At 35.5% G+C, this 24,768-nt stretch overlaps 1 protein-coding gene and 1 pseudogene across 1 annotated transcript; both read right to left on the bottom strand.

Moving 5' to 3' along the window:
* Positions 1–22,758, bottom strand: part of LOC144252979 (short transient receptor potential channel 7-like) — a 63,078-nt pseudogene extending 40,320 nt beyond the window's left edge.
* A 170-nt stretch (positions 22,759–22,928) lies between these two features.
* On the bottom strand, positions 22,929–23,630 carry LOC144252978 (coiled-coil domain-containing protein 71L-like). The gene has a single exon (XM_077794973.1). It carries the CDS (start codon positions 23,628–23,630, stop codon positions 22,929–22,931), a length of 702 nt encoding a protein of 233 aa, XP_077651099.1.
* Between the last annotated feature and the right edge of the window lie 1,138 nt (positions 23,631–24,768).

Genomic DNA, 24,768 nt, shown 5'->3' with positions numbered 1-24,768 from the left:
AAAATGAGCTTAATTATAGGGTGTTTTATCTATTCACAATCTGTGGTGCCATGCTACCTCCTCTTGGCCTAGTTTATCTATCCCTAGCTGGTGGAACAAGCCTTTTCTTTCTGGCTTTATGTATGCATTCCTGAATTGCTCCTCTCTTTAGTCTTAGTGCCCCACCTAGTCCCAGTCCAAATCCTCCATTTCATCTTATGTTAATAAATTTCCAAAACTCTAGTTTTCACTACATAGTACGTGAATCATCAACTTTTAGTGGCTTTCCATTTCATCCTACAGAATGACATTCAGAGTGCTCAGCCTTACATGCAGAGCCCTCTGAGATCTTCCCCCCCCCCTGCTTCATATCTTCAGCATTCCTCTTGGTTGCCTCAGCAAGAAGTCGGTATTTTAGTTACATGGAGTTCCTCATCTATCTCCTCCCTGCTCTGGGCTTTGTTGGGCCTCATCTTCATTTGCTTATCCAAATGCCACCAGATACTTTCTTTCCCCCTGGATCCACCTCCTACTGCTCAGTAAGACCTGATCTCATTTCATCCTTTGAGATCTCCATGAACAACATGTCCCAGGATAGCCTTCCTTGCTATGAAATGGTACACATCCTTGGTCACCTAATTGTATTCTATGAAGGTATAGCTCTTGCATTGCATCTCTTTTGGATAGTGAAATTTTTACTTGCAAATGACATCTTTTCTCAATTTGATGTCCAGCCCCCATGTGATGCCTTTTTGTGTGTTCCATAGCCAGGAGGGGAAATAATGAGCCCAATTGTAGTTACTACTCTTCCAGCCACACCTGGAGTGAGGAATCCCTTCATCATTCAGGTTAAGGCCAATAAAATTTTTAGAAGCTCAATGTATGAAGAAGACCTCTGGCACAGGTTTGCTGGAGTGACTGAATCAGCTCTGGATGCCTAGACTAGAACAATGGTTTCATTACTTATTAACTGTGTGCTTTCTGTCTACTTCTGTGCTCTCATACAAAAATGGGGATAGTAGTAGTACCCGCAACATACTGGTTATTGTTAACCAAGATCAATAAGTAAGGCAGTTAGTGCATGGCATATAGTAAATGCCCACTAAGTGTTGTTACTTTTATTAAACATTATGTCAAAAGAGTTTCTTACATTATGTCCTAGTCTTCTCTTTCAGGGGAGTGTCAGTTGACAGTAAAATCACAGGACCACTCTTAAATAATGGACTTTGGAAATGAGTATCCATCCTTTGGCCTGATAGGCAAGGTGCTCTCAGGGTGGCTAAATTGTAGGGCTTTGCCCTAGACCCATTTACTGGAATGACAAGCAATTATACAATTTTATTTGCTTTTTCATGTGATGCCATCTCAGCCCATTGACAAGAAAATAGCAATAGCTGGTGAGGTTTAAGAAAGGTGATCCTGAGTCTTTTAACATTGGGCTGAGACTGAACCTAAGATTAGCACAGTTCAGCATGGGATAGAGATGTGAATGAGACAAATCAAAACCATGAAGATGAAACAATCATGAAGTCTAAGACCAGACCAGGAAATAACTTTGGTATCCTAGACCTTCCTAAGTGACCACGGATAGGGCTGAGGTGTCTGCCCCAGCACCACAAATTCCTTGCTTTTTATCATATTGATTTGTGCAAAGCCTCCTTTTATTTACATTTATGTTTTTTTTTTTAAATATTTCACCTAGTGGGCTGCTTTTCCCTCAGTTCTACATCTGACCCAAGTGAGATGTGTAACCCTTCCCCTCTGTGAGCCTGACTGACAAAAGCCAGAGGCTTTCACCCTTTCTCAGACCAGAAGACAACCCATTTTGCTACTGGGCACATGCAGAAGAGCCCACTGGGTCATCTGCCCTCAGGATGGTGAGTGGGAGAATTGAATTCAGTCTCAATGTTGGCTAGTCTGGCTAATTCGTTGCTTAGCTCCAGTGCGGTGAGGACAGGGTCTTCACTAGACAGTGACAAATAGGCAGCGCTTGCCAGTTCTTTGTAGGCATTCATGCAGGAGCGCGAGTGATTGAAGGAGTCTTTCCGCTCTTTCACGGTGCACTAGGTGCACTTGCAGAAGTAGTTGTGGGGCCTCTCGATGTGGGCGCCCTTGAGCAGCAGGATGTGCACGATTTCGTACTCCTGGCAGTGGGCAGCCAGGATGATGGGCATGATGTCATGAGAAAAGCACGTGCCATCCTCATCATAGACATAGAAGTCGTCGTCCTGCAGCTCCTGCTCCAGCGGGCTAAGTGTCAGGCGCTGGCACTGTGCGAAGGCCGGGTGGTTGAGAATGGCCTCCACAATGTGCACGTAGCCCTTGCTGATGGTCAGCAGCAACTGCGTGCGTCCCCCACCCGCGCCAAGTTCTCTTTCTTGAGCAGCAACTCCGTGACCTCCAGGTGCTCATTGCCCACAGCCAGCTACAGCGCATTCTGTCCCATGAAGTCCATGCAGTTGAAATTGAGGGTCTTGGACTCCTCCAGCTTTTTCCTGACCACCGGGATGTTGCCATACGCAGCTGAGTCTAGGAAGCGCCATTCCTCAGGCGTCAGGCAAGTGCCCTTCTCATTGAACATGTAGGCGGGACCCCGAATAGCCTGCTGGTGGTCCTTCTCTCTCAAGGTCGTGTGCCTGCGCTGCATGTTTTTAAAGGTGCTGCTCCCCAACCTGTGGGACAATGAGGCAAAGAAGTTCAGTTACATTCCCAGAGGCCTGCAGACTCCTCAGAGGCAGAACAAACAAAAATTGTTGAGATAAAAAAAATATCATGATTGGAACGTTATTACAAATTATGAAATCTAATTAGAAATCATTGTCTTAAACACCCAGATCAAGACAAATAGTTGCCTGAACTTTTTTTTTTTTTTCAAATGGAGAATCTTCAGTTATCCAGTTTTTCTACCCTTGGGTAGAGGAGTCCAGCAGAGGTGCATGTGGGTTGATGTGGAATGTGATGGGAGATGGAGGGAGAGTGTGGGGAGGGTGAGGGGTAGGGGTGTGGCAAAGGCCTGTTTCATCCATTTGTGTAGTCAAGCAAGTCATTTGTTTCCCCTGTACTTTTGTTTTCTTATGTACAACATAGAAAACTTTCTGCACCATAGGGTCCGTGGGGGGATTAAATGAAGTAACTTGAATGGAGAAAGTAGGCAGTATTACTTTTTTTCTGTTCCTTTGCATCTACCCCCATTCTACAAGGGCTGTGTCCACCACAGTTACTGCCACATTTGCCTCAAATGTCTTGCCCCACTACATTGTCATACTGCAAGTATGGTCACATAGGCCTGTTTATATATTTCTCCATGAAAATTAAGCATCTAAGAGAAAAAAAAAATGTGACAGGGAGCAGGACTAGAGTCATTGCCACTTGCTGATGGCTGCAATCAGCCCTCCTGAAGGAGTTCAGTTGTAACATCTTAAGACTGAAACTGGAGTTTTATATGGGGTGGGGGGAATAGGTCAACTTACATGTTGGGTTCACTTCTAAATATTCTTTCTCACTGTGGTGTAATATAGAGGTTAATATTAATACCATTAATCATAGCCATTAATATTTATTAAGTACCTATTATGTGGCAGGTGCTATGCTAACATATATAGGTGCTAACTTCACATATATTAATGTGTTAATTCTTGTATCAAACCTATGAGGAAGGCACCATTATTATCCTCATCTCAAATAAAGATGCTGAGTGAAACTAGGCTCAAAGACAGTATTTGAAGTCAGAAGGTTTAAAGTAGGAATTCTGGCTCCGCCATTTGCTAGTCTATGATTTTAAACAAGTTACCTAAGAAATTAATAAGGTTTTAAATGGCAAATGAGATAAACTAATAGCTATCATGTAATTTGAGCTCAAGTCAGTATGTTCCATTTCCAGCTAGCCTTGAGTACCTAAGAGCGGGGCTGGGCCAGACGATCCCTCAGCTTCCACTGACTTAGACACCTTCAACTTTTCTGATTCTCCAGTTGACCCTTCCTGAATTTTCTATTCCCTTCTCCACTCTGCTTCCATGGACACTATTCAAATAATATTGAACGGCATCCATTTTAACAAGACGTATCTATTCTAAAGATAAGTACTTAGGAATTTGTTTCTAAATTATTTTTCATGATCCAAGAAAATTATCTTTTTGTTCTCAGTTATGTCTTAATGCATAAAGAATACTTAGTATTTCACTTAAGCCATTTTTAATATTTTTTATTTGTAGGTAGACACAATAGCTTTATTTCATTTATTTATTTTTATGTGATTCTGAGGATTGAACCCAGTGACTCAAATATGCTAGGTAAGCACTGTACCACTCAGCCACAAATCCAGCTTAACAACCCATTTTTAAAAGTAATCACAGAGCAAGACTTTTAAATTGAACCTAGGGTTTTGAGGTTTTTTAAAAAAACTATTAATTAATCTTATGAATTTTTAAATTTTGGGCTCTATGTAGCTTACTTCTCATTTTACCTTTTGACCTATGCCAGCATTATTTTTGGTATAAACCAAAGATTGGAGGCCAGAGCTTAGAACTCTTATTCTGCCTATAGCAGAGTCCAAGAGAAAAAGCTTCTAAACTATGTGGTAGAACATATTCTTTATCTGCAAAAAAATAAAAGGAATAATTACAGGCAATTCAATCTATTTGGATTTTCATGGCTTTCTCTTTATTTCCTAAGTCATGCTTTCCCTTATTTTTCTGTTCTTATTTACTCTATTCCCTAATTTGCTTACAAACCATGTCATTAAAAGCACAGATTGTTGACCATAAGGAATATGGTCATTTCAGATCTTTATAAAAGCTAAGAAGCATGAAGCCCAGAGAAGTAACTTTGCCAAGGTTTTGGTTAGTGGCAGAGCTGGAACTGGTATTAAGTTCTTTAGATATCCAATTTATGTGCTTTTTCCATGTTATCAAGAAATATTTTATAAATAACTAGATCAGACTTAGTATTTGCTTTTGAACTTATTCTTGCTTTCTTATTTTCTTCCTTTAACATTTAAAGGAAATTTTTTTTCAGTACCATGCAGAGGCACTTAACCATTGAGTCACATCTCCAGTCCCTTTTTGTAGAGTCTCCACTCTATTCCCTGAGCCAAAGTAGCATTTCATCCACGTATACCATCTGTTTTATCTTTATTCTATGCTGAGTCTTTTTACTGGGATTATTTAGGGAGCTCACACAAGATAATCACAGCCACCCTCCATCTTCTTGGAGTATTAGTTTTACTGGAAATTTTTTGAGATGAAAATGTTATATTTTTATGTTAAAGCAAACATAGGTATATAAAGAAGTAGACTGTAAGTTTTATTTTTATTTTATTTTTCAAAGTGTTAATGATCAAACCCAGGGCCTTACATATACTAAGAGAGCACTGAATTTTTTTACATTATTTTTAAGATACAAATAAATGTCCTAGAAATCTTGAGCTTTTGGCTGTACTGCCCAGGCCTCAAGAGTATGTATTCTTGAGAAATTTTGAGAATACTTATCTTTGTACTATTTTTCATTTCCTAAGTTTTACATATGGTATTTTATCAGGATGGAATCTCATCATACCCTCTGTTCTAATTTTCCATTTGTCATCTAACTCAGATTATTTCCTACATGAAGATAGGCTGTTCACATGTTAGAGATTCTTTCCTGTGAATCTTTGTTCAATTTATATTAACTTTTACAGCACTTTAACATATGGTGCTTTGTATTTTGTGTACATTTTATAAAAAAGAAAAAAATGTCTGTTTTGTAGTATGTACATCCCTTTGCTTTCCTTGTAATTTTAAGATCTTTAAGAACAAGAATTCTTTTTATATTATTTTTTATCCATTACAATGTTTATAATTCATTGTATATAGTACGCTTTTGTTAATTGAATGAGTGAATGAATTTTCTTTTTTCTTTTTCTTTTTGCAGTGCTGGGGATCAAACCTAGGGTTTCACTCATGCTGGGTTTTACACTGAGCTATATTCCTATTCTTCCTTTCAATTTTATTGTTGTTGTTGTTGTTGTTATTATTATTACTTTTTAATTTATGGTGCTAATTGAACCCATGGCCTTAAGCATGTTAGGCTAGCATGCAACCATTGAGCTATCCTTCATATCCCTACTTTCAATTTTAATGCATTCTTATGTGGGATCACACATTAGAAACTTTTTTAAAAAGGTCTTTATTTGGTTTATTTATTTTTAAATATGCTGAGGATCAAACTCAGTGCCTCACATGTACAAGGCAAGTGCTCTGCCACTGAGCCAAAACCCCAGCCTGATATATTAGAAATTTTAAAATAGCTGGGCATGGTGGCACATGCCTGTTGACTCCAACTACTTTAGAAGCTGAGATGGGAGAATCACAAAGTTGAGGCCAGTCTGGGCAATTTTCTGAGACCCTGACTCAAAATGAAATTAAAATAGTCTAGGGGAAGGCATAGCTCTGTGATAGACTGCTTATCTAGCATGCATGAGGGCTTGAGTGGAATACCTAATACTGCCCCCCAACCCCTATTTTAAAAAAAAATATTCTGCTATCACTTTGTTTTTTATTGTGATTTTATAAGTTTAGAATGATATTGATTTTATTATTAAAATATAACTATGAATTTAGATAAATGTTCAAATTATAGGACAAAGTTTTAAATTGTTAATTATAGTTTTTGTCCTTACCTATTGTTGAATCTGATGCCAAGTGATATTATTATGAGTATCAAATAATTTCAGTAAGTTGAAGATAACATAATCTTCATCATCCAGGCATTAGAAGAAGGAAATTGGTTAGAGAGGTGTCTGTGTGTATATGTGTGTGTATTATAACCATAAAAGTATCTGATTCTTACTTGGATAGAGTTTGTTTAGAAATCAATTACTATAGATTGTGTTTGTTTACTTCATCCCCAAAAGAGTACTTTGAATAAATGTCACAATCAAAATAAGTCTATATGACCATTACAAAATTGTGTTTGACACCTTTTTGAAATTTACATGAAAATAGTGCTCCATGTATCGTGTGCTCTCTCCTCTAGAAGCTTCGCTTATCTTCTAAATTCATTAAACTAATTTTACCATGCCAATCAAACATAATTGTTGTTTTTCTAAGATTGTAAGATACTGTTGAGGGATATATGATATATATTCACTGTTTTAGTTAGTTGTAGTAGACTAATCCAATTATTTTTGAGGAAAAAATTCTTTTGGAGTAAGTGGCTTGCCAAGACATAAATTACTAATTATTGAAAGTAAGATTCCATAAGGTAGAAAATGATTCAGAGATGAACCCTGAAAAATTAATTTAACTATTCTTCAGTATTCTTGTGCAAGTTAAAGAATAATTGATCCCTCCTTTGTTTTTTTTTTTCTTTAAAAACTATCAGATTTCTTATTCAGCCTTAGTTACATTTACCTGTATTTGTAAAGACTGCTCTCCTGGTTCTTCTTTTCCAGTCTGGCATATAGTTTTCTGTTTACATTTCATGGTGTGTGGTCCTCTGCTGCCTCCAGCTTCATTTTAGTTGTATATTGGGCTGCTATTTTGCTCTAAGTCATTTTCACTGTGTTTTATCAAAAAATCAGACAAAAAGAATTTATGTATACATTAGTAAGATTGCTTTCATCTAATATGACTGTAAATTGTGAAATCCTTTTAAAACAAATGGTTTATCTCATTGAGTACACAGAGGTGTGCAGTTATAGGAAAGCCAGGAGAGAAGGTCAAAATCCGATCCTACAACTTAGGTCACACTGGAAGGTGGGAGCCTTCTCAATTCAGTGGGCAAGTTCATTTTACTCTTCATAAGTGTGTTAACTAATAGGAGGTAAGGATGGGGGTGGTCTAGGTAAACAAGCTGGGGGATCCTGGTAGTATGTACCTTTATATGACTGAGCCTAGAAGGACTGACTCTATCTCCTTATCTTTATAGTAGTCTGTCTGGCAGATAAGTCATATATTTTAACTGTTCCAATTTTATAAAATACATTATTCACTAAAATAGCACTTGTTTAAAAAATGTCTCAAACTAGAGTATTAACTTTTCCTTTTGATTTTTTTAATATATGACAGCAGAATGCATTACAATGCTCCACCATGTTGGCTTAGGACTTCCTCAATAAGATTCCTAAAGCACCAGAAATGAAATAAAGAATCAATAAAAAGTTTCTTCACAGCAAAGGAAACAATCAAGAATGTGAACAGAGAGCCTACAATATGGAAGAAAATCTTTGCCACCAGCATCTCAGACAGAGCAATGATCTCCAGGATATATACAGAAACCAACAAACTTAACCAAATAAATAAGTAAATAACAACAACAACAACAAAAACAAATAACCCAATTGACAAATGGATTAAGGAACTAAACAGGCACTACTCAGAAAAAAAAATATGAATGGTCAAAAAATATATGAAAAAATGTTCAACATTTCTAGCAATTAGAGAAACACAAATCAAAGCTACACTGAAATTCCATCTCACCCCACTCAGAATGGCAGAGGTTCATTTGTACATTGTTGGTGGGAGTGCAAATTGGTGCAAACACTCAGAAAGCAGTCTGGAGATTCCTTAGAAAACTTGGACTGGTTGTACATTCTGTGTCAAAGGAACTGCTGAGCTAGAGTCAACACTATAAATACAGAGATTTGATAAATTGTGGTATAAAGGTGTATTAAAAATCGTAATACAAAAAATTATGAATGTATTGCACTCCACTATTGTCCTGTATGTAAGAAATAATTAAAAAAAAAGAAAACTTGGAATGGAACTACCATTTGACCCTGTTATTCCACTCCTTTCTTCATATCCAAAGGACTCAAAATCAGCATACTACAGTGACACAGCTACTTCAATGTTTATAGCAGCTCAATTCAAAATAGCTATGATACCAACCTAGGTGCCCTTGAAGAGATGAATGGCTGAAAAAAATGTGGTATATATACACAATGGAATAGTACTTAGTCATAAAGAAGAATGAAATTATGGCATTTGCTTGTAAGTAAATGGAACTAAAGAATATCACGCTAAATTAAATAAGTCAGTCACAAAAATCCAAAGGCAGAATGTTCTTTCTGATACGTGGATGATAAGTCACAACAAAGGGGCGGGGAGGTTCAAAATTCACTGGACTAGACAAAGGTAAATGAAGCAAAGGGAGGGGGTGACTGCAATAGGAAAGACAGTAGAATGAATATGGAATATCATTCCTATCCTCATATATAAATAAATGACCAGTGTAACACTACATCATGTACAACCACAATAACAGTATCCTAATTGTAACAAGTTACACTTATTCTATGTATGTATAATATTTCAAAATATACTCTACTGTCATGTAAAAAATAATAATGATAAAAAGAAAAAAAACCCTTTCTTTTTCATAAGGTTATAGCTGAAATCAAAGAATTCTAGAATTTCAGAAATGATGGGGACTTTAGAAATGATTTAATACAATTTTTTAGGAAAAAGTTCCAGAGAAGTTGTGATATCCCTTGTGTCACACAATAAATTGGTAGTGGGGGTAAAACAAAAACCTGATTTTCTTTCTTTGACAAACTGTGGAAAAATTTGGAAGCCCCTGATTGATTTCATGTAATGAAATCATTATGTTTTCTTTGGAGTTTTATTTAGTTAAAATAAGTTTGCCCTGTTCCTACATTTATTCAAGGAGTACTGACAACAACAGAAAATATTCCTCAACAATGAGAACCAGAATAAACGTGTGCAATCATAGTTCATCTATTTCATCAAGGAATAAAGGTCCAGTGAAGTTGTGAAACTTGCCATCATAAAGAATGAAAAAGTGTCTACCCATTCTGGATCACAGTCTCCTTTTCCAGCTTCCACTTTCCAGTAAAGTAGACTTTATTGCAAACTGAGACACGTTATGCTGTTTTATAAGCATATAAAATAAAATTAAATGTTTAACTGAAAAAAGTAAGAAACTAACTACTCAGAACAATCTTCAGATTCAATGTAATCCCTAACAAATGCCAATAGCATTTTTCTTAGAGATAGAAAAAAATCTAAATTATTAAGGAACCATGAAGAACCAAAAAACCAAAGAAATCTTGAGAAAGAATAATTTTAGAGGCATTCTACTTCTTGACTACAAATTATAGTACAAAGCTTCAATAATTAAGATAGTATGGTGCTGGCACCAACATATACACATAGACTAACAGAACAGAATAGAGTCTAGAAATAAACACACATTCTGTCACTAATCTGACAAGAATACCAAGAAGGAAAAGGATAGGCTTCAATAAATGGTGTTGAAAAAACTGAACATCTACATTTAACAGAATGAAACTGGAACCTTGTCTTACACCATATGAAAAAATCATCTCGAAATTTACTAAAAACTTAGATGTAAGATCTGAAACCATAAAACTCCTAGAAGAAAACAGGGGAAAAGATCTTGACACTGGTCTTAGCAATGAGTTTTTGAATATGTTCCCAAGGACACAGGAAAAAAAAGGTGCAAATAAACAAATAGGGGTGCACCAAAGCTACAAACCTTCTGCACAGAAAAGGAAGCCATCAATGAATTTTTAAAAATAACATATGTAATAGGAGAAAATACTTGCAGATGTTAGTAAGGTGTTAATATCCAAAACCTATAAGGAACTTATATAGACCAAGAACAAAAAGGCTAAAAATTCTATTAAAAAAAAGGTGGAGGGACAAATGAGGCCAATAGATATCATTCTGTTGAAATACAGAATGGCTAAGAGACACAAAAAGGTGCTTACTTTCACCAATCATTGCGGAAATGCAGATCAAAATCCCAGTGAGGGCTGGGGTTGTGGCTCAGTGGTAGAGCACGTCAAGCATGTGAGAGGCCCTGGGTTTGATCCTAAGCACCACATAAAGATAAATAAATAAAATAAAGGTATTGTATCCAATAACAACTAAAAAATAAATACTTTTTAAAAAATCACAATGAGTCAACACCTCACATCTGTTAGAACGAATATTATTAAAACAATGAAAGTATTGGCAAGGATGTGGAGAAAAGGAAACTGCTACACACTGCTGGTAGAAATGTAGTTGGGGATGCCATTATGGAAAATGCACATGGACAGCCTTAAGAAATTACACATGGAAAACATCATCATCATCATAGGAATTCTACTTTTGAATACATATCCAAAAGAAATGAGATAAATATCCCATAGACATGTACACTTCTATATTTATTACATCATTGATTAGAAAAGCCAAGATAAGAAAATAGTCTAAGTCACCCAAGATGGATGAAAAAAGAAACTGAAACACAATGGGAGATCTTTCAGCTTTACAAAAGAAGAGAATCTTGCCATTTGCAATACTATACATTGTGTTAAGAGAAATAAGCTGAAAACAACAAAACACTGAATAATTTCATTAACAGGTGCAATAATAAAAAAGTCAAATTCATAGAAGCAGATTAAAATAATGGTTAAGAGGGGGTGAAAGTGGGAGATATGAGGAGATATTGCTTAAAGGATACAAAGTTTCATTTATGTAAAGCAAGTTCTAGACATCTAAGGTACAGAAGGGTGACTGTATTTAATAATATCCTATTAATAGACTTGAAATTTGCTAACTAGATATTAAATGTTCCCAGTACAAAAATATGTGATTATCTGAAGTGATGGATATCTAGCTATCTTGATTCTAGCAATTATTTTATAATTTATATGTATATTTAAGTACCACATTTAACACCTCAAATATAAATCATTTTTATTAAAAATAAAATAGTATTGGGGAAAATTTACTAAATATTATGTTTTAAAAAAATTAAAAATCAATACTTATTTGATTCCGGTGTTATTTGACATTAACTGATAATATCAATATTTGGAGGAATGTAGCATAAATTATGTCTATATTTCCTGTGTATAATTGAAGTGTTTCAAAGTATTAGCATTTCATTCATATCCAAAGAATGATTATGAGTCATTATATACCTAACAAGTACAACTAAGAATTAATTACCTCATAAAAGAAGTACCCATGAATTATAGATATGAAGATGTGTGAGCACTATATACATGAGAAATTCACCTAGAAGACTCCAAAGTTGATATCAAGTTTTTTGCAACAAATTATTCTAATACTGATCTGGCTCCCTGGAAAATTCACTGAGTGTATAACAAAGCTATTCACCAGGGTATGTCAGGATATTTGGACCTGGCTAGTTTAGAGACATTAACTATCTTTTCTAATTGAATATAATAAGTACACAATATGTTCAACATACCTTTGAGGAAGGATACCTGTTGAAGACTCTGAAAATAGCTAATTCAGCTGCAACAGTCTTTCTTGATCCAGTGGGTGCTCCAACTAGGACACTACAGTCTGTGAGATACAGTGTATGAAATATTTGTGTCTGCACAGGGTTAAAGTGGCTGAAGTTGTACAGGGCTTCATATGCTTTACATCCCAAAGCCATAATTGGCAAAGGCTGAAGATCCAGTAATTCTGAAAAGATCCAACAGGTACTTCTGAAAAAAAAAAACTGAAAAAACATGCACAATACTGAATACTGTATTTTAAAGAATAACATTTCCTAATTATCTCTAGAGAAGAACATATTTCATATAAGTTCTTATACACCAGTGACACATCTTGTTCAGTCACTACATTTAACATAACTGATAAATAGAACACTTTTATTGAAGAATCCCCTATAAACCAACTATATATTTCTCTTCCAAAAAGGGAAATAACTTGAATAAAAGTACATGAAAGTATGTATGTTATGGTACAAAAATAAATCAATGAAAACCATTTGTAAACAGCAATATTGGAAGGGTCACTAACAACAGATTTGATCTGCTACACACTGACCAATCCTGAGTAGCTGAGGGATCTTTTGGTATGGCCAATGGAAACAAAAATGAATTTAGCCTTATTCAGGAAAGAACAAGGATAGTAGTTTCAGAACACAGCATGACTGAGTAAAACAAAACAAAACAAAACAAAACAAAAAACTCTCCTTAAAGGGTACAGGTCTTCTTACTTTCACTAATCATTGGGGAAATTTATGTCTGTAAAGTAAATTTATATATTGAAAGACACTAGATTTGGTTGCTTCTCATTATATGGACTGGGTGCTGAAGAAATTAGATAATTATTACAAAGTTTAAAAAAAAGATATAAAAAAATCAGTTAAGAGGACACCTTGATCTGACCTTTATAGTATGGTTGCAAAATGAAAAATATGGTAAATTTTCTTCTAAAAAATATACTTAAAATAAAATCTAACTTAGTTGGGCATGGTGGCACAGGCCTGTAATTCCAGCAGCTCAGAGGCTGAGACAGAAAGATCCCAAGTTGAAAACAGCCTCAGCAATTTAGTGATATCCTATCTCTCAAAATAATAATAATAATAATAAAAAGACTGGGGATGTGCTTCAGTGGTTAAGTGCCCTTTGGGTTCAATCCTGGGTACCTTGTCCCTAAAGGAAAAAAAATCCAAAATAAAAAGATGACTTTAAGAAGTTATCTTTGCCCCACCCATTGCTCTACTCTATTACAAGGAGAGCTGAGAGCTAACTTCATACTCCCTATGTCTGTTTATGATTGTTTAAATTTTCCGTAGCTCTGGAAATCCAGGAAGGAGGAAGACATTGCATGATAAGGCATGCAATGTTAATCAAACATATTTTTTTAAATAAAAGACTAAAAATTAAACATTGTACAATGTCAAATGCACAGTTATTGACAATGTTAAATTAAGATGATCTATTACAGTGATTTTACCTAGATGGTATGTTTATACTACCTCAGCTAGTTATATAAATAGGTTGATATATATTTGGTTGCTTAAGAAAAAAATTATTAAATTGGCATTAACATATAATGCTAATATATGTGGAAATTAGTACTTTAATGAAAGAAAGAAACCTAGCAATGATATTGGAAGCATATATTTTAAGTTAAAACATCATGACTTCCACATATTTTTAATTTATGAGATTCTAGATATCACATAAACACATTTGATGAAATAAGACCAGAAAGACCTTCTGCAATAAGTAGATTACTAGATTATACAGTCTCAATATCATTCTATTTTGATAAAATTTTTTGGTTTTGCTATGCCAAGATACCACAGAGAAATTGAGATGTAGTATAAAGAATATCTCAATGAATAGTATGAATAAGGTGTACATTTGACAAAATGAAAGATTATAAAGTCATATTTAGGTCTCCTTTCACTTCTGAAAGGACTGTCAAATAGCATGCTATTTAAAGTCGTCATAATAACATTTTTATTCTGAAAAGTCAAGCAGTTTGTCTGAAATATACATGGGAAAGAAAATTTGACTACTAATTTATGTCTGTAAAGTAAATTAAGGACCTCTGAAAATCAATACTCATCAATTATGAATTCTCAAGAAATGAAATTAGTATACTAGTTTCAAGATGTTTTGGAAATAGATTTCAGGGGTACTTGAAAGTATCACTGCAAAGATTTATTCATGAAATTTTGCTTTTTTAATAAATCAAAATAGAAAGGCATTTGTTCATTTTATGAAAACCTAGAGTTTATACATTACCACAATAAAAAATGCTGCTGAATGCTCTTACTATTTATCCCTTTTAATAATTTGTTATATATATATATATATATATATATATATATATATATATATATATATATACAAACATTCCAAAATCTAAAAAATAATGTGAAATTTGAAACACTTCGGGTTCTAAAAATTTTGGATAAAAGGTAACCTGTACTAGAATTAAGCTTATGTGAATTGGACTAAATGTATGAAAAAAGAGATATCTCAAAACTTTCACAGAGAATACAGATTAAATGATAAATGACAATTGCAATGAAAAAGGAAGGCTATATGGAGAAATAATGATTATATGTACAGATGAAAGTCCAGTAACACAGAAATAGTAACTCTCCTCATTAATATGATTATCAGAATTGACTAAGCCTACTTTAATGCTTTTGGAGCTTAAATAAACAAAAATTAAAGGTCCACAATTTGACTATCTACATATACATATTTGATTTTGAAAATTTTGAACATACAGTTTAGAAACAATTTTGTCAAGTAAGTTGGACTTTGATTCAGAATAAAACAACTTTATACTTGTCAACATTAATTAAAATAACAATTTTGGGAAGTCAATAATTCACATCAACACATTAATGTTCAATTTGTTACCTGTATGGGGCTGATGCCTGTCTGGTAGAATCAGATGTTGGAAGCTGATAATACAAACAGCCTCTGCTCCTAACCATCTATCAGAAACTGCTCGGATATAGTATTGGGAAGGCATAGGTTCAAAAATAGGGATTGCAAATACCAGTAGTTGAGCTTCTTTACTAATGACCTAATGTGAAATAAAGTCTAAAATAAATAAAGTTCTTAGTAGTCAATTCTTAATAGTATCTATACCAGATGTAATAAAAATAAACTATGTTGTATTTCTAAATAGCTCTGATATTCAGGTACTACAGTAACTTGTAGGTGATTTCCTTCTGAGGATTATTTGACATAACAGAAGGTAAAAAATTATACTAACTTTATATTATTTATATATATGTTATCATTATGACATGTTACCAGTTTGATTCATTATCAGAATTTCCCAAACATGATTCATGCAATTATTTCATGATTTCTATAATTTCAAGTACCATATTATTATTTACTTAATATTTTTCTTTAAATCTGATCAGTTCTTAAGTGGAATATCTGAAATCTCTTAAAATATATAGGTTACATGGTTATCAAGAAGATAAATGCATGAAAACAAAATATTGCTATAAAATACTATTGCTATCTAGTCAAGATTTTCAATCGGAAGCTTGCTTTCTCTTTGATAAAAAGAGAAATTACAAATAAAACATGAGTTAAAGATGTAGCAACAATTGAGTCTTTACAGATAATTTTACAAGGAATGATCTTTTCACTAAGCAATTTATTATTTTGCAGGAAATTATTTTACCCCCCTTATTTTATATATTCCACGCCTCTAGAAGCCATGCCTTAAACCATGGTAAAGATTATAAATGAATTTCTTGAACTAGGATCAAACTGAATAAGCAATATTGTCACACTGAATCTCCGTGTTCCTTTGAAACAAAACAGGAAAACAGAACATAACAAAACTTTCATGGCACTCTGAAATCAGAGAGATAGTAAAAATCAAAAATTGTTTATATATTTTTTTATGATAGCTAATTAATAAGGTTATATTCACCTGCTTTTTAAGAGCTAGAAAATACTCTGAATGATAAATATGATAATTTGTAGGATCTTCCACCCAAATCCACCAGGGTTCTCCTACTGTCCCATGGACCTAGAAGAAAAATTATCCTAGTACAATGAAAATCATAACTCAAGTAACAGTACTGTTTACATATCAGCACCTATTAGTCTAACAACTTTTTTGATATATAATTTATAAAACAAAGTTCACTCATTTAAAGTATATAGTTCAATGGTTTTAACATATTTACAAAGTTGTACAACAATGAACATAATCTAATTTTAGAACATTTTTATCACCTCCAAGAGAGTACTTATATTCATTAGAAGTATGGACATGGATATTCTAAACACTTTGTTAAATTGAATGATATAACATATGGTCTTCTGTGACTGGCTTTTTAAACTTACCATACTATTTTTGTAGTTCATCCATGTTTTAAACTGCATCAGTACTTTGCTTCTTTTTATTGTCAAATAATATTCTACTGGACACATATATCATATTTTGTTTATATAAGCCAATCTCTCTTTTTTCCTTATATGGTCCAATACTGTTCAGTATTCACTTCTTCCTCAGGGACTCATGAAAAGGAGATCACATCCCAATCATTTCTCCTCTAAATCTTCTTGCACTATCTCACATGAGCTTTTGGGGGACACCACATTTAAACCATAACACCTGGGATAATTTTGATTCACATAAAGCCAATCAGCTCATGGCATTCTCCTGACAATATCTATAGTAAAGGAGAAGTCCATAACAAACACTTGGCATAATTAGACTGGGGAAGGCATGTATTTGTGGGAAGAGGGCTTACAGTTTATGCTGTGGGCTGAGGAAGTGGGTATGTGTTCCCCTTTCTCCATTAACAGTGAAAGAGAAGCAGGAAAACATTTGGGAACAGTGTGAGCAGAGCAAAGAAGTGGAAAGATCTTGGGCCTTGAACAATACTATTAACCTCAAGACTGGACCCTCCTTAGGGACCATCTGATCTGTGAACCTTTTATTGTACAAAAGGATATATTACCTTAAGTAAATCAGACTGAGGCAAGTTAGGTTTTACATTCTTGAAGTTAATAGCATTATAAGAGAGTTAATTATAAAAACAATCAAGTACTTTCTCCTATTAATTAATAAAACTAAATTAGGATGTATTATAAATAGCAATAGTAGAAAACCATGTGCAAAAATGGTTTTCCTTTAAAAACAATCAAAAATTTCAAATATGAGCTTATACTTAAATATAATTTTATATTTTATATAAAATTTCATATTTATAAAAATATTAACTGTAATTTGGTGTTATCAACTAGTGCTCATATACTGTGAGAAAAATAGGCATTAGGAATGCTTTAGGAATTAAAGGTCTGAATGCTTTAATGACAATGTGGAATTAAATTAAACATAGATGGGTGATTTTAGAACACACTGCTGAACAAAATTCATTTACATTAAAGATGTACAAATGTTAACTAATATAGGAAGTATCCAAATACATTTAACTAGAATTTTATAAGACTACTTGATGTAAGCATTGTTATATACAGTTTCTGATTTACTTGCCTTCCCCAGTTAGTTTTTTGAAACTGAAGACTGAGTCCTATTTGCCTTTTGTATGTACAATTTCTAACACAGTAACTAGTCAAAAGATATATCTGAAAAACTATTGATAGAATAAGAAGAGGATACAAAGTAGGTTTTTACATGTATGTTTACCAGTATGTTGGTAAACACATATAAGATATTGAAGAACATCTAAGTATTAAAGCAGGAAAAGGAGGAATAAAAGTAGAAATAGAAACATGATAAGAATCAAGAAAGGACATTCTAGGGAAGAGCTCCATATAAAATGCTATCTAATCAGAGAAGGAAAATAACTGAAAAATCTGCTGGTTATGGCAACTGGTCAATCAGATATTAGAGATCCTTGAGGAAGTGGTCTCAGCAGAAAAGAAACTGGTGACAAGAAAGAAAATGTAGAATACCTTCTATACAAGTCTAATGTTTAAGAAAAGGAGAGAACGGTATTTTGAGAGACATCATGATTTAAAAATGGATTTTTGGTAAGCAAAAATGAGAGTCAATAGAGAGGGCAAAAATAAATGGCAAAGTTCTCATGGATTTGAAACCACTAAAATAGTGTCCAGTGATGCAATGTTAAGTTCTCTAGGCTCTCTGAGGAAAGATGTAGGGAGGTGTAGTAAAATCTGAGGTACAGACATTTTAGTTTAATATAGATATAGATATTTTCCACTTCTACCTGATCATTCCATGTGAAATCAGGGTAGATGCAGACAGTCCGTGTGATATGCTGAATGGATGCTTCCATCATAACAGAAGGAATCTGATGAACACAGTGTTTGACCTTTCGTCCAATATTCACGATGCAAAATGTGACCTGAAAGAAAAATATCACATAGAAGTAATGTGTCCAGACAGAAAAAAAGCAATATAATCTGACTTGTAAGTGGGATTTCAGAGTAGGTGATTTTATTGATTGTTTTATGATTTGCTATGTAGAATAGATGACATTCTTGACCTGGCATTGTTGAGAGCCACAGCCCAGTCAGAATGATGCCTGACATTTGCCAGAGGGAATGTTTGAAAGGTGACGCCAGCGAACCATTGAGATGATGATTTGAGTTAAGCTATATATAATTGCTGTGGATTGATTGAGTTGTATATTTGACCTTTACTGTCGGGCAATAGGGTGGCTCTTGCTGCCTTGGGTAGCAATTCGTAGCTCTGGAAATCAGTATCAAGGTTCCTTTAGGTATTAATAGGGTTCTGAGCCTCGATATTGTGCTTAAACTACTATAAAAGGAACTACTTCTTTTTGAGTTAGTTTAGAACACATACAGAAATATTTAACATTTTATGTACATAGCCACTGGTTTATTCACGGTCTACTTTAGAACTCTAAAATCATGAGAAATGCTTCAGGAATTAAATACAACTTAGTTGAATTAAATACAACTCATCCACCCAGGCCCACTTCTAGAAAACATAAAATTATCAGGTTTTGGAATGCAGACATGTATGGGAATACCAAGGGTAGAGGCTGTTAAAAAACAAATGTGACTAACTGATTTGAGCAATTAAGTGAAAATAGATCATATTTTAAAGCATCAAGTGTGCAGTATGTGTACAGTCAACTTACTTTGTTAATAGTCTGTCTTTCTGCCCTTTTTCCTACTCTATCTTAGAGTACAAATGTAATGACTATCTCAGCCTCTCTAAACATCTTTGGAATTATTTTTTCTTTTATTTTTTATTCTCTAAAAATTATTTACAGTTAATAAGTTAAAAAGCAAAGTACAAACAAATTGTAAATCTTAATCATATGCACATTAAACTGTCCAGGGAAACACTTCAGTTCCACTACAAACAATTGCTTTCTAATGCAATTAAGCCATAACAGTTTATCAAAAAAATATTTCAACACACCAATAAAGCAAATGTTAGGTATATATAATCATTAAAAATTATAAATTTAAAGAGTGCTGTGGCAACCCAACCCTTAAAACGACCAAAAAAAAAAAAAACCTTTTGAGTTCAAAATTGCTCAGACTTTTTGTATTCAATGATTTTTAAAGATTTTATTGAAGAGTTTTCTGAAAAATAGTACTAACATTTGCTCATAGCAAATCAACAAGTATGTGCCACTAGCTTAAGTTACACTTGTCCAATAGAGTACTCAAACAAAAATAAATACATGCCACAACAGCAACACTTTGCACTATCAATGATGAAGCTTGCCCTCAGAATCACGGCATTACTGGTTTTTGTGACATAGAAAATGAGTTGTTGGTTGTTAGGAAGGAATGTAAAAAATACCAAAACAGATTATTTGTTGTGCCAGTCACATTTAGGCACCCAAAAATCAAAAATCAAACAGAAATATATCAAGGTGATAAAATTCCTCCTAGCTTCCTCCTCTACTTGTGTCATATGAGATATAAATGAAGGCAAGAGAACAAACAAATGGGACTTCTTTAAAAAAAAAAAAAAACTATACACAAGCTAAGCTACAGAATCACTTCTGAAACAATTAATGGATGCCTCACCATACAGGCCACTATGCCAAGTTTCTTTTCACACTCTGCCCAAAGGTAATCATAAAATACTTTCACTTTCCTATTAACATACTAGTCAACTATATCAGATGTTTCTCCACATTTTAGAAGTTGCAAGATAGGTTTTGCTAAAGAAAACTTGGCAAAAATATTTCTTACATCTTACTTCACAAACTAGAAACAGCATTATTTAATAGTCCGTATGAACCATATTGACTTCAAGATGGGCAATCAGATTCAAACTGAAATCAGATAACCCAAATAAGCCAAAAAATCATTTACACACATTCCAGTGTACTAAAGTAACAAGACATAAGAGGAAAAAAATGTCAAGAATATCAGTTAAAAGACATGCAAGGTGTCACTGGTTATGTTTCAGTTGTGTGCTGAGAAAAGTTATTCTCAGCTAATTTCAAAATCCTCAGGAAAACTATCTAGATAAGCTACATGTTGAAATTACATTCTAATATGGCCATTGGATTTACTTTAAAATGGTTATAAAACTATATACAATAGTGAAATGGTACAATACATTTTTTTCAGGTGCTAGTTAGCTATAAAAGTTAACAATATATTTTTGGAAAGAAAACTCCTATGTGTATGAAATACAATTGGCAATGGAAGCTAATAACCAAAAAATGTCTCAGCTTCCTATCACACAACTATAATTTAACACTCTCCATCTTCTAAGTAATTATTCACTTTTTTATTTACCCATATGACAGTGTTTGTAAGGATGCATCATCATTGAGTAGTGAATAAAAGACTATGAGGCTTACTGGGAAACTGGCATAAAGTCATATATATATATATATATATATATATATATATATATATATATATATATATATATAATTTTTTTTTTCAAAACAAGAACACTGAAATGAAAGTCACAACATTTCTACTATGGACTATTAAACTTAAAATAATTATTTCAGAAAGCTATGCCATTTGAATTCTAGGAAAACAAGAGTAAAAAATCACAACTCTCATTATTCTCCTAATAAGCTGCCAAGCAGAGATAAACCTTTGTATTGAGGGTTTCACATGCCAAGTTCCAGCCCAGTATGGATAGTTCCATGGCAGAATACTTGAATTTTAAATAATTGTGGTACAAAAACACTACTTGACCCTTTAGGTATTGCAGTAAAAGCTGGCTGTGGCATCACTGTCTAATAACCAGTAAGTCTTGCTGCCACCATTGACCAAAGGCACTTGGATAATCAAGAATTCCACACTAGGCCATATGGTATACACACTATTACAAAAGTGTAAAATAAGGGTCAGTACTCTGGGTGGCTTGCCTGTTTGATTTCAGTGGCCTTCAGCTATCAAACAAAGACTGCAAACGTAACTATGAATGGAAAAAAAGAAAATTCACAGGACAAAAAAGTCAACTAATTGTCATAATGTTTACAAATGTGATGAATACTAGTCTTGGCATTTCTTGTTATCCAACAATAAAAACAAAGGGATCTATTTTGCCCAAAGTAACTTCAACCAGTTACTTGATACCAAGAAATGCCCCCACCCTTCTCTATAGATCATGTTGAGGTTTCTAATGGGTATTCTGTTTGTCACTTTATTCACAACGTTTACACACATTTATCTCTCCTATGTGACTTCAATTTTAAAAATTATTATCTTCTCATTAACATTCTTGGATTTTTATGTTTGACCAGGACATGTTGCCAGATTATCTCCAATTGAATTCCAGTCATTCCTGCAACACCACCAGTTCTTCACGATTCTTTTTTCCCCCAATCACAAGCCATGTGGTTTCAATGCACTTCAATTTTTATTCAATTAAAAAAGAATTCAACAAGTCAACTTTTCATTAAACAAAACTTTGTATGAGTATGCTACCATTTGCTTTAGGAGCTCAGTGAATATAAACATTAAACTTCAATATAAAATCATTTAGAAACACCTTTAAAACGTTAAGCAATTGGACTTTACATCTCTTTTGTTTGTAATCACTGAGCCCATGAAAATCAAAGCCATATAAATTCTTGCATTACTAACAGTCAAGCTTGAACCTCTCAAAAAAAAAAAAAGAAATCCTTGGTCAAAGCTTTGAAATTATGTAAAAATTCAGAAACGAGTGGGATTCAGAATACCCTGAGCACAAACTAGTGCAACACCACAAAACATGTTTGATCTTCCGTCCAGAAAGAGGGGTGGCAGTCAAAAAGAAAAATGGAGGCGGGGGTTAAAGAGCAAGCAAATTCTGGCTTTTATTACTCAAGCACTAAAACAAATTCCTTTGGAAAAGAATGACTTCTTCGGAGGACTTCCAGACCAGTGAGGTAGAGTCCGATAGGGAGAAAACCAATCTGCCCATATAGTCCTGGAGACTTCTCAATCTGGGGTTCGGAAGCAAAGGGACCTCCCCTGTGAGTCCTGCAGTCTCCTCCTAGGCAGACGCTGTGCGGGGAGGCTGCAGAGGGTACACCTGTCCCTGAGTTCCAGACGCGGGGACGCATCCCGGGGGTGCGGGGCAGGGAGGCCATCCAGGGACTTCCTCGCGCGAAAAGTGCACTAGGGGACGGTCCTAGAGGAGTCTGTAAACACTCGACTGACACTTGTTCATTTTTCCAAGCAGAAACTCCATCTTGGGCCGGCGACCTGCAGGAGGCGTCCTGGGGGCGGCCACTCAAGCCCGGGGCACTCGGAAGAGGCGGAGCCTCACCAGGGGTTCCAGGTCCACTCGCAGGAATTGGCACGCATTGTGTCGCGCAGCCGCCAGGCTGTGCTCGCCCCACATGTCGCCGCCTTCGCGGATGGTGGGGAAGGTGGTCAGCGTCGGGGTGGCTGCCCTCCAGATCTCCTCCAGGGTGCGGCCCCTGAAGCAGGGCTCGGGCGCCGAGAGATTCTCCAGGCAGGACTGCTGGGGGGCCTCCAGCAGCGGTGGCGGTGACGGTGGAGGCGGCGGGGGCATCCTCCTGCCCGCAGCGTTCGCCGGGGCTCCGCGTCGCCTCCTCCTGGCTGCCGCGAGCGGGGCCGGCCGGCGCGTCAGGCCGCGGGCGGTAGGGGGCTCCGGGGGGTCAGGCACCAGGGCTCGGCAGGAGGCGTAGCCATAGACGTCCTTGCTGCGCAGGATGTGAGGGGAGAACTGGTGCTTGAGGCTGCAGAGGAAGCTCCAGAGCTCCGCATCCGAGCTCATGAACTCCGTGCTGCCGGGCATGAACAGCTTGAAGGCATCGCCCAGCGCCTTGGTGCTGTTGACCAGCGACAGTTGCGACCTATAGTACACCACCTTCTTCTCCCGCGCCTCCAGCCCGGCCCCTCCTCCCGCTCTAAAGCCGCAGCCCAGGGCGGCCGAGGCTGGGGGCCGCTCTTCACGCTGCGCCCCCATCGAGGCCACTCGAGGCCGCCCTCGCTCGCCTGGTCTCGCTGTCTCCGCTGAGCCCGCCGGAGTCTGGCTTGGCTCGACTGTGGTGGCCACTGCTGGCGTCTCCAGCCCGGGTATGTCTCTCGCTACTTTTCTCGCCTCCCCCTTTTTTTTTTCGTACCAGGGCTTGAACTCGGGGCACTTGACCTCTGACCTACATACCGAACCCTATTTTGTAATTGTATTTAGATACAGGGCCTCACTAAGTTGCTCAGTGCCTTGCTTTTGCTGAGGCTGGCTTGGAACCCGCAGTCCTCCTGTCTCAGCCTCCCCAGCCTTGGTATTCCTGGGGTGTGCCAGGGAGCTCAGTTTCCTCTTTAGAATTCTGGCCAGCAGTAACCCTCCTCCTTACTTGTCTTCAGAATGACTCTTTTCATTTGTAATGTCTATCCTCTGCAGAAGTCAATACTGTCTAATCAAGGCATTATACATTTATTCCATAAATGTTAGGATTTGCGGAAATGTATGTTTAGGAATAACTTTTCAATATTACACAAAAAGCTGGACACTGAATGCTATGTATGCACTGATGACAACTGGGTTTAAAGGCATCTATGTGTGATTAGCTTGTATAGAAACTCTGGAGAATGTAGAGCTTATTGTTCACTTAAACTTTTATTGTAATACTGCTGATATACATAACATCTTTGAAATTAGTTCAATATTAAGAAACAAAATGAGAATAAATATCACTGAATGATTCTTATCATTTATGGGTAGGATCTACATTTAAAATACTTAAAACTTTGCTAATATAAATTATTTTAATTGCTAATTTTTTTGGAGCTGGTAGTGGTGGTTGAACCCAGGGCCAGCAGCTAAGCCACTAAGCAATATCCCTAGCCCATTTAATTTTTTTTTAAATTTTGAGACAGGGTCTTGCTAAGTTGCTGAAGCTGACCTGGAACTTGTGATCCTCCTATCTCAGCCTCCAGAACTGCTGGGATTATAAGCATGTGTGCCCACATCCAGCCTTAATTGCTAATTCTGCTAAATAACTTCATAAAATTTGGAGTGATTTTTGCTCTTTTGCATAAATAAAGAGATGTCATATGTAGGTTCAAAATTTATATTGAGTTATATGAATTCATGAATATGTCAA

Source organism: Urocitellus parryii, unplaced genomic scaffold (assembly GCF_045843805.1).
Source record: "Urocitellus parryii isolate mUroPar1 unplaced genomic scaffold, mUroPar1.hap1 Scaffold_79, whole genome shotgun sequence".
NCBI lineage: Eukaryota > Metazoa > Chordata > Mammalia > Rodentia > Sciuridae > Urocitellus > Urocitellus parryii.
Note: the sequence above shows the minus strand (reverse complement) of the source record. Positions and strands in the feature narration are given on the sequence as shown.

What these genes read in the sequence shown, in the direction of transcription:
- LOC144252978 (XM_077794973.1), bottom strand. Translation starts at nt 23,630, where the DNA reads ATGGGGGCGCAGCGTGAAGAGCGGCCCCCAGCCTCGGCCGCCCTGGGC.